This window comes from Phaenicophaeus curvirostris, chromosome 17, assembly GCF_032191515.1.
Source record: "Phaenicophaeus curvirostris isolate KB17595 chromosome 17, BPBGC_Pcur_1.0, whole genome shotgun sequence".
NCBI classification, from domain to species: Eukaryota; Metazoa; Chordata; class Aves; order Cuculiformes; family Cuculidae; genus Phaenicophaeus; species Phaenicophaeus curvirostris.
Window position 1 is genome coordinate 3,511,607 of NC_091408.1, and position 10,976 is coordinate 3,522,582.

At 52.7% G+C, this 10,976-nt stretch overlaps 1 protein-coding gene across 2 annotated transcripts in view; it reads right to left on the reverse strand.

The window, feature by feature from the left end:
* The window catches only part of CUX2 (cut like homeobox 2), a 69,502-nt gene extending 59,351 nt beyond the window's left edge, over positions 1–10,151 (reverse strand). Inside the window, exon 1 of one of the 2 annotated variants that reach the window (XM_069871172.1) lies at positions 10,074–10,151. In XM_069871172.1, coding sequence (XP_069727273.1) covers positions 10,074–10,136 — 63 coding nt within the window. In that variant the 5' untranslated portion in view covers positions 10,137–10,151. Of the gene's footprint in view, positions 1–9,814; positions 9,924–10,073 lie in introns of those variants that run through there. The other variant, XM_069871169.1, reaches the window with a different exon arrangement.
* Between the last annotated feature and the right edge of the window lie 825 nt (positions 10,152–10,976).

Sequence of the window (10,976 nt, forward strand, 5' to 3'; positions counted from 1 at the left end):
GCCCATCCCCACGGCCCCGACGTCATCGCACAGACGTCACCTCCATCGATTCTGGATCCAAATCCCAGTTGAAGGTGTCGGGGCTGGTGGCGTGAGAGCAAGACACAGCCTCCTCTTACACAGGGGTGGGAGAAATAAAAAAGCCTCAGCAATTGGGCAGCAGGTACCACCCTCGCCAGTGAAAAACACAAGCAGAGCATTTTTGTGTTGTTTCCTCCTTTTTTAAAGCCTCCCTCGTCAAAGGCTGTTGGACATCCCCACAGCCGGAGCACGTCGGTTGCCCACGTAACTCGTGAACTGGGGGTCTACAAGCCCCTCCGCTATGTGCAACCTGGATTAAAGCCCAAGGGGATCCATCCTCGCATCCCTCTTGATGCCCATCCTGCCCACCCGGCTCCAGGGCTGCGCGGATGCCCCTGGCGAGACCTCCCCACGCTCTCCTGCATCCTTACGGGGACGCCGCTCAGCGGGATACCAGAATGATTCAGGTGCTGCAAACGCAGCAGGGTTTTGCCTCTTGATAAATCAGATATTCCATGTAATTTCGTTCTATTGCAAGGTAGATATTGGGGGAATAAATCTTGCAAGAGACACTGAGCACAGGATCCAGCCCAGGAGCAGCCCCATTCTGGCACAGCCCACGATCTCTTCTCACCATCTGCAGGGATGCATGTAAACAATTTCTCTCACCATCATCATCCTCATCATCCTCGCTGCTCCTGGGGCTCCGCCAGCTCCCTCGGCACTGGTGGGGCAAGCAGGTTCACCCAGCACCGGCCACCGACCCCTCCGCTCCCTCCTCGCTATCTAATAATCACACTTGTGCGAAGCTGTTGCCGTACAGAAGGAAAAGAGAAAACATCCTTGGAGAGCCTAACAATCAGACAATTTTTAAGATCGTGGAGCATTAAACCATTCCCAATAGGGTTTACTAATCAAACAGCCAAATCCTTCATAACCAACCAATCCCTACAGAGCAATTAAATCCTTCCCCTTTAAAACACTTGGCACGCCGTCTGGGGAGAAAAAGAAAAATTTGCAAAATTCATTTGATAAATTAACCAGGGAAAAGAAAGAAGTGAATCAAGCTTTGTTCTTTTCATTTTTTTTTAATTATGGAATTCACAATGCCTGAATAATGTTTAATAAGAACTATGAAAATTCCTAACAGTATTACAACACAACACAAAAGAATTAACCTGGTTACCGTGAAAAATTGCATATTTAATTAAGAACAGAGAGTTCAAAACTATCCAGAGATTTCAAAAGTACCGTTGCCTAAGGGGCTAAATTACACGCTCGCAGTGCTGCTAACAGGGCTGGAGCGCGCAATCATTACCCAAGTGTCCCCATTAAGTGACAATGGGCAGATGACATCAAATTCATTTCAAAAGCAACAGGAATTGAAGCATTCGCTTGGGTAGTGGAAGGGAAAGCGGCTATCCTGCTGGTCTAAACCAGACCCCTTGTTGATAAAGGCAATAATTAAAGAATAATGTTAATTAGCTGCTTTTATTTGAAAGGAAAGTGCAGTGGCAGGAGACGCTGCTACCTCTGCGGCGTGTGCTGAGCGGAGAATGGAGCAGACGAAGCTGCTGCCGGCCCTGGATGTGGGATACGGCTGGAATCATGCCCTAGGTTGGGTCCCACCAGCCCTCGGCTCCACCACGGATGGGGAGGGGGGGAGCCAGGAGGTGGATGGGATCAGCAGCCCACAGCCCATGGCTGGGGCTGGAGGGAGGGAACCAGAAGAGCATGGACAGAGCATCCTGCTCTGGCTTCGGTACGAGGAATGTGGCATCAGCAAACGCTCGCAGCGTAGAGGCTCCACGGAGGAGCCTTCACCAGCAACTCAGACACCGAATTCAGAGGACCTCACGGGACCCAGCACCGTGCTCTGCTCCACCAGGGAGGGAGGCGAGCTGCCATCTGGGGGGTACAGGGAGTCCCCAAAAGCCTTCCTCCTGCAGGGCACCATCCTCTCCATCACCCTGTCCCAGCAGCCACACGCCGTGGCATCACACACAGGCATCTCCGGGGGCTTTTAGCAACATCGCTCCCCCCAAACCGTGCCCCTGCTGTCCACTCAGCCAAGAAACAGGGGGGGATGAGAGGGGTAATAATTACCCAGCTCCCAGGGATGAAGCAATGTTTGCCAAGCGCTGCAAGAGCCGCAGATGCAGGCAGCTCTCCCCATCGGTGTGATTAATAAAGAATAAATGTCCTCCGCAGCCAGGCTAAGCAATAATACACCAGCTCTGGCGCCGATGAGCGGCTGTGCTTACACCGCACATTACAAGACCTGGTGCCAGCGCCAGGTAGTACTTTATTACGTTATCCCGACGGAAGAAAACAAAGGATGCCCGAGGTCCTGACTTTGGTGTAAAACCGCAGGAGCGTTACCAAAGGCAACGGCAGCGTGCGCCGAGCGGCTGACGCACAGCATCGCTCTCACCAGAGGAATATTTACACGGGGTTCAAATTGGTTATTTACTTTTTCAGAAATCCGCGTTGCAGAAGAACTCGCTAGCACGCACACGTCAAGCAATTAATATTAAAACAGCCACGCGTTAGCGGCAAGTCACTTAAACTGCAGCTAAATCAATACTCTGGGGTCCTGTAGCAGCTTTGGGGAAATCAGTGTTACACTAAAGTAGTCAAAAAAATAATTACACAGCAAGGCCATATTAAAAAAAAAAAAAAAAAAGGCACTGAAACCATTTTGGAAGGAGGTGTCGGCGCGTTCAGCTGCAGAAAATCAGAAAGCTCAACTTAAAAGAAAAGCCACCAATTGTGGCAATCGTAGAATCATAGAATCACCAGGTTGGAAAAGACCCACCGGATCATCAAGTCCAACCATTCCTATCAAACACTAAACCATACTGCAATACTGCAAAGCAGCTCTTTACACGTATAGCAAAATAAATCCTATCAAATCGGCAGATGAAGTTGAAGGAGCCCATCATGCCCTTCTGGTGGGGTTCCTGCCTGCCAGCCTGGGAGCAGTTATTCTCATCTGGGTCTCCCCCAGCACCCCAAACCCAAGCCTGGATCTGCCAGGACTGGTGTGGGAAGGGACGGATGCTGCTGTGCCCCTGCTCATCAACAAGCACTGCGGTAAATAACGAGCACTTCAGCTTTCCAGGCTAGCTAAGCCTTTTGGTTAGATTTTGCTGATGACCCCCTGTGGCTGATGGCTTGCTGGCTTCGAGAGCTAGTTATTCCTTGAGCTGATACAGCCCGGATCTTTTTGCTGAGACGCTCCCCGAGATTCTGCACAGGCAACCGAAGTAGCACACGCAATCCTTCCAAGAGCCTTTTGTGGCTGGAGACGATGGACGAGCACACAGCCATGGACACAGCACACGGGCGCAGCCACCACAGTGCTGTCAGCCCCCTTTTTAGTCACAGAATCATTGAGGTTGGAAAAAAACTCTAAGATCAAGACCAATTGTCAGACCAACAACACCGTGGCTACCAAACCATGTCCTGAAGTGCCACATTTGCATGCTTTCCAAACACCTCCAGGGATGGCAACTCCACCGCTTCCCTGGGCAGCCCGTGCCAGTGCTTCACCGCTCTTTTCAGTAAAGAAATTTTTCCTAGTATCCAGTCTAAACTTCCCCCAGCCCAATGTGAGGCCATTCTCTCTCATCCTGTCACTTGTTACTTGGGAGAAGAGACCAGCATCCACCTCACCACAACCTCCTTTCGGGTAGTTGTAGAGGGCGATGAGGTCTCCCCTCAGCTTCCTCTTCTCCATACTGAAAAGCCCTAGTTCCCTCAGCTGCTCCTCATAAGACTTGTGCTCCAGACCCTCACCAGCTCCACTGCCCTCCTCGGGATGTGCCCTAGCAACACGACGTCTCTGACAGAGCCCATCCTAGTGCAGAACATCATAGTTGTTTCACTCCACGCCAAACCGCAGAGATTTCTCTGCCTGCAATGGCGAGGGGGACACGATCCTGTTATTTTACAACGGGCTGAGAACAGGAATCCTGAGTTTTAATACCAGAACACCCAACACTCCATGCCCAGTCACATCCTCCCCACCCACCACGCCCTGCGATGATGGAGTGATGCACCTGTAGATCACGCTCCCCCCAAGCCTCCCACCCCAGGAGAGGGGGGATCTTAGCAAAGCAGCGATCTTGAGCGAGCTGGACACATCCTGGGGCCAAAGCCTGCTTCCCAGGTTTTGTTGTCTTGGCAAGACACACCAAAAGCTGCAGGAAAGCATGCACCACAAAAAAAAAAAAAAAAAAAGGTAATTAAAGAAAACTCAGTCATAGATCCTAATGCAACACGCACGAGAAAGTGTTATGAAAGGGGAAAACTTTTTAATAAAGTCTGCAAGTATATATTCCTCCTTTATCAACCTCAAGATTTATTGACCCGAGAAGCTATATTGACTGAATAAATCTTGGTAATGACCCCAGCAGAAGTCAATACCTGCTTATTATCTCCCAAGTTGGAGAATTACATCTTTCGGTAATAGGAGCAGGATGGTACAAAATGTTCTGAGAAACTTCACACAGCATTTTTGGGGGGAATGGATGCCTCTAATGTGCCTTTTCCAATCCAAGAGGGAATCTGCTACACCATTAACACACCGAGCGAGCTGCGGTGTGTGGCGTCTGTCTCGAGGTTTGGCAAGGGGAGGAGACATCATTGCTTCTGAACCCTAAATTAATCTCGTTTCAAAGGAAGCTGTTGGAGGAGGAGGAGGATGCAGCTCTCCCTCACCCACCCCCCCTACAAACAACGGCCCCACATTTTCAGTTTGCTGCGTTATGTCAGCAGCTCCCAGGATAATTCCCTGAAATGCAAGACATGGGAATTCCCACAACTGGGGATATACAGCACCGTGATTACACCAGCACCCAAGGGAAGAGGGGAGCAGCATCACCATCATCCCACAGGACACGCAGCCACCCCTGGGAACCCAACTACACCGCTTTTCTCCAGGCAGCAAAGACAGGAGGGGAAAATGGGATGAGAAAACAAGCCACCCCAGCTCCCAAACCTATAGGCAAGCAAAGCCTTCTGCATTTAAAGACGGTGCTTCTTTTGCCAACAGTTAACTTTCCGTTCAGAAAACGGTGGCTCTGGGACTGGTGCGCACAACAATTATGCCTGCATTTTTATTTGAAGTCTCTGCAGACAGCAAGAAAAATTAACTGAAGGGAGCAGCTCCTGTGCCAACATATGGAGGGAGATGAATAGCGAGTTCTGCATGCTCCACTGAGGTTATCTAGTTAAGCAAGTACCTCCTTTAGGACTCGCAGGCTGGGAGTGTACTGTTTGCTTAATCTGGTCATAAATAATAATTTGGATCACCAAACGTTTTAACATTCAGCTCCACCTGCAGCACAAAAGCCCTGCTGAGCCCTGCCAAACTCATGGCTGCGAGGCAGCGGGAGATGATGACGCAAGGCAGGGACCCCAGTGGGACGGCTCCCCTCTCGTCATCGAGCCACACAGGGAATTGATGAGAGAGGCTCCTCCACACCTGGGATGGCCCGAGCTGGGGGTCAGCAAGCAGCTGCCTCCAGCCCACAAACCCCCCATCGATGCTCTCCCCCATTTCAGTGGGCACAGCAACTCCAAGCACTCTGCTCGCTGTCCCCATGGGATAATCCACGAGGAGGTGGCAGGGCTGGTGGCAGCCCCTTCCCTCTGGTCCCACAGAATCAAATTACATTTCCATCTCTGTCCCCTATTTGCCTCTTGGTCACAATCCCTTTTTCCCCCCCCCCACCTCTCCAAGACCACAGAGACAATCCACTAAACTGGATCAGGAGGCCAGCATGTACATCTCTAATGGGCTTCAGCACGCACACAATTAATTAATGGATTTATTAATTAGGGAAGAAGTCACTCTTCAGGCTGGAATTGGGGTCACCAGTTTCTAAAGGGAGAGCTGCAGAGCTAAAGATAAACTCTCATTTTCTGCAGCTCTCTTCTTGTCTGGCAGCATCTCAATTATTCAGCCACAGGAAGAAAAGCACATTTCACTTCAGGAACTTCACAGCCTGACTTTCTGCTGATGCACACCACAGACCGACAGCAGGTGGGACCAGGAACATGGCCCATCTCGCTCTCCCCTTCACACATAAACTGGAAATATTAGAAACATCAAGCATTTGATTCTAACAAAAGATTTGGTGGGAACAGTGGGATGCAGGATGGATGCTGCACCTCAGCCCGTCCCAAGCAGGGAGCTGTGGAGGAAGGAGACACCACAAAGTGGTCAACAACGGTGACATCCAGAGATGCAGGATTCCTCGGTCACCAAGGTATTAACTGGCCGTGCTGGAGCATCAGCTACACTTTGGTGGTCAGTTCAGCTGGACCTCTTTGGGGGCACATGGAAGCGACAAGCATTTCTAGCTGCCACAGCCCTAGATCTCCAAGGGAACAGGGCTCCTGGGTGAAGGAAAGAAATGTCACCAGCGTTCCTACCAACAGATATGTTACAGAGCACAGCCGCAACAGCAGACAGTAGAGAATCCACACAAAGAGCACCATCATGAACGTCCTGGTCACTGGGAACCTCACGAAGAACACACAGAATCACAGAATAACCAGGTTGGAAGAGACCCACCGGATCATCGAGTCCAACCGTTCCCATCAAACACTAAACCATATCCCTCAACAACACACAACTACCACAAAACAGATAACCCAATCATGAGACAGACACCTACAGAGCACCAGGCTTTGTTACAGTTTTAAATTCATCTTAATTGTTTAAACGGGATGTTCCCACAGCCCACGCTCCACCATGTCTCGACACATGGGAGGCAGCTAATGGATAACACAAACCACACTCACAACCCCACAACGCTCCTCAGCCAGTCCTGAGCATGAGAAGCACCTGTATAAACCCTGGGGTTTCAACTTGGAACGATAAAATCCTTCCAAGGTGGGGGCACAAAGAGCCTTCTCTTTCCCCTCGGATACAGCAACCACAGGCACCATCTCATCTTCTACCTCTACAAATCAGGGGTGGGGATGGATAGCACTGGCTGCTGGAGATGCTGTAGGAAACTGGAAGGTCCCACTGGTCTGTCTCCAAGAGCCCTAAAAAACACACGGAACCTGGGGAATTTGCAGAGGTGAAGCCCCCAAAGCCCCCTGGCTGAGGTTATCCTGCCCACGGGCTGCTCCACAGGAGCGGGGTTGAGTTTACCAGTCCAGGCTTCAGGAATTAAGCTTCAGCCAAGAGGACTGATAGCTTATTTACTGCTGTCGTCTATATAAAGAAGAATTTTGACACATTGTTAAATGATAGCACATTTAGATAAGTCAAGCTGTCATATCATTTAATGGATGTCTAAACTCCCTCTGTAGCTGATATGTAAAATTTATGCACTTCAGAATATCATAAGGTTATAATATTTTAATCACATCCACGGTTGTTTTTTTCTTTTTTTTCTTTTCTCCCTTAAACTTTGAACGGCAAAAACATTCCATCAACTCCACCTGCTCCGAGGCTCCCGGCATCCTGCCACCCGGCACAGCCGCCACCACCAAAGTTTCTACCCAACTCTGCTCCAAGCACGCAGGGAGAATTTGCATTACGGGAAATAAAACCAAGTGCATTTTATTTGATGAACCAAACACTGGAGCCGTAGAGCCCCGGCTCATCTGCATAATGAGATGTGAAGACACTTATAAAAGATGGCTATAATCTCTCCCCCCTCACTCGTGGTTGTATTTATTCTCCCAAATCAGCAGCTCACAACTCTTCCTATTTTTTTTTTTGCCATTTTAACACAGAACGGGTTAGATTAAAACAGCATCCGGCACGCGGAGCGTGTAATCCATACAGTGCTAACTGAAACATAATAAACCGAGAGCAAATTAAAACACAAAAAAACCCCATAAAGGTATGAATCCTGCTAGGACTATTATACACAAGAAAGCTGTAAAAAAATACTGCATTAGTAATGTACACAATAAAACAATCTCATAACCCGGTGAAATATGCCTGGTATTATCTTTGATAGAATTTTATCTCTTCTCATTTCCGAGGCTATTTGCTGTAAAAAGGCTCAACGCCATTTCGATCAAAGTGCTGCCGAGTAGCACATTATCTACATGTTTTACATACACCCACCATTCATCAGGGTCCCTCAAACTCCGCCGTTCCCGGCCAGCATTAAAAATGAAGGAAGAAGAAAAAAAAAAATGGGAAAAAAGCTCTTGGAAGAATAATGAATGGTTTGTTCCCCTTCTTTTTTTTTTTTTTTTGGTTTGTTTTCTTTTCGTTGTTTGTTTGTAGGGGTTTTTCGCTTGTTTGGTTTGGGTTTCTGTTTATTTTAAATAGAGGGCAATAGGCCAAGCTGGCACAAGGTCACCTTCCCCACCGTGAACTGGTGTCTGGACAGAAGTCAATCCCACTGCTCCCTCGGCAGCTCCGCACCCAGCCAGAGCCACCCTGGCAAGCAGAACGCGGGGACGGAGCTGCCCATCTCCCAACCCACCTCCCAGTCCATCTCCCAACCCACCTCCCAGTCCATCTCCCAACCCACCTCCCAACCTCTCTCTCCGGCCAAGTCCCCGCTTCTCCCCATCAAACCCATGGGGAAAAAAAAAAGTAGCTGCCAATATTTGCCGTTAAATCAAGGTCTGCGCGCACCCAGGAAAAGTCATTAGCGTGATGTGGCGAGGAAATGCTTTTGTATCCGAAGCGCTTAGACCCGTAATCCCTTTCCGACCACGATGCCATAACGGAGCAGTCACGGCAAGCCGAGCGGCCGCGCTACCTGCGTTACTCTGAGGGTCGCGGAGCGCAGACGTAGCACATAATCTGCTTAAAAGCCAAAATGTACGAAGCGCTGGGACTGTCGATACAGTAGCGGAGCCCCACAAATCGCATCGCAATTTGTTTACCCCCCTACCCCGCGCTGTCCTACGGGGATAAACCCATTTAATATCCATGGAAATGAGCATTTCGGCTTTCGCAGCAGATCCAGGTTGGGTTTCATCCCATTACGATGGGAGAGCTATTGTGTTAATTACCCGCCTCCCCTCTCCGGAGGTGCCTCTTTCAGGTCACCGGCTACCCGCATCCCCCAAAGAACCTTCCCCTCGCCCACGTTAACCACGGAATCGCGGAATAACCGGGTTGGAAGCGACCCACCGGCTCATCAAACACTCAACAAAGGGTTCACCGTCAATCCCCCGGTGGGATCCGGCATCCCGGAGCCACAAAGGATGGAGCTCGCTCTCCCGCCGCATCCATCACCGACCCCGGAATGTGGTACCCAGCCCCAAGCCGCCACGGGGCGAGCAGCCGGCGATGCCGATGGCCAAACCGGGTGGTTTGGGGGGCTGAGCGAGCCCCGGGAGCGGCAATAACACACACATACACACCCACACACCCCCCAAGCCCCGAGCCCCGGTGCTCGCTAACAATAGGAGCGCGGCGGGGCCATCCCGGGGGCTACCGAGCATCCATCACCTCCAGCAGCGCCTCTCAGCCCTCCCAGCGCCCACGGGCGAGCGATTCCCGAGCTGGAAAACGCCGGGGACACTCAGACAGACAGACAGACACACAGACAGCGGGGAGACTTCCACACCTGCGGCTCGGCGAGCGCGGAGAAGCAAGAAACTTAAGCGGAGCGGCGCGGGGTGGGGGGGGTTCAACTTCATCCCGAGGAACTTGGCTCCCTCCCCTCTCTTTCTTTCTCCCCCTCCCTCCCAGCCGCCGGGGCGGAGCGGCAGGCGCCCCCCCCCCCCCCCCCAACCCGGGGTCCCCATCTCTCCCCATCGTGTGTCCCCGTCCCCCCCCCTCCGCGGGCACCTCGGGGGCGGCGGGGCGGCCCGGCTCCATCGCCGCTAGCGCTGCTCCATGCTCCCGAAACAAAGAGCGCCGGGGATCGATTCCTGATACCTATCGATGGGGAAGGGCGGAGGGAGGGAGGGAGGGAAGGAGGGAGGGATGAAGGGGGGGGGGGGGGGGGGGGGGCAGAGGGAGGGATGGGGGCGGCCGCCCCCATCCCTCCCTCTGCCCCCCCCCCCCCCCCCCAGCATCTCCTCCTCCTCCCTCCGCCGCCACCAACCTGGAGCCGGCGGACATCAAACCGTGTCCGGTAGCGAAATCTCCATCCCACGTCGGCCGCCATCTTGGGGGAGACCGGCGGGGAGGGGAGGGGGGGGGCGGGGGGGAGGTTGCGGGGGTTGGGGGGGGAGCGGCGGCCGCGGCACCGACCGCCTCCGCGAGCACCGGACACCGCCCCGCCCCGCCCCCCAGCGCAGGCACCGGGGACCCGGCATCCCACACAGGATGGGGACCCCCAGCCATCCCACATCCACCCAAGAGCATCACCCCGCATGGGATGGGGACCCCCATCCATCCCGCATCCACCCAAGAGCATCACTCTACACAGGACGTGGACCCCCATCCATCCTGCATCCACCCAGGAGCATCACCCCACACAGGACAGGGACCCCCATCCATCCTGCATCCACCCAGGAGCATCATCCCACACAGGATGTGGACCCCCATCCATCCCACATCCACCCACAAGCATCACACCACACGGGACTGGGACCCCCATCCATCCCACATCCACCTGGGAGCATCACCCCACGCAGGATGTGGACCCCCAGCCATCCCACATCCACTCATCATCCCGCATCCACCCGTGAGCATCGCACAGGATGGGGATCCCGCCATCCCGCATCCACCCGTAAGCATTGCACGGGACAGGGAACCCCTCCATCCTGCATCCACTCGTGAGCATCAATCCCACACACGACGGGGACCACTCTCCAACCCACATCCACCCCTCATCCTGCATCCACCCATTAGCATCACCCCATACGGGACGAGGACCACCACCATCCTACATCCACCCGCAAGCATCACCTCACATGGGATGGGGCCCCCATCATCCCGCATCCACCCGTGAGCATCACCCCACACAGGACGGGGACCCCCATCCATCCCACATCCACCCCTC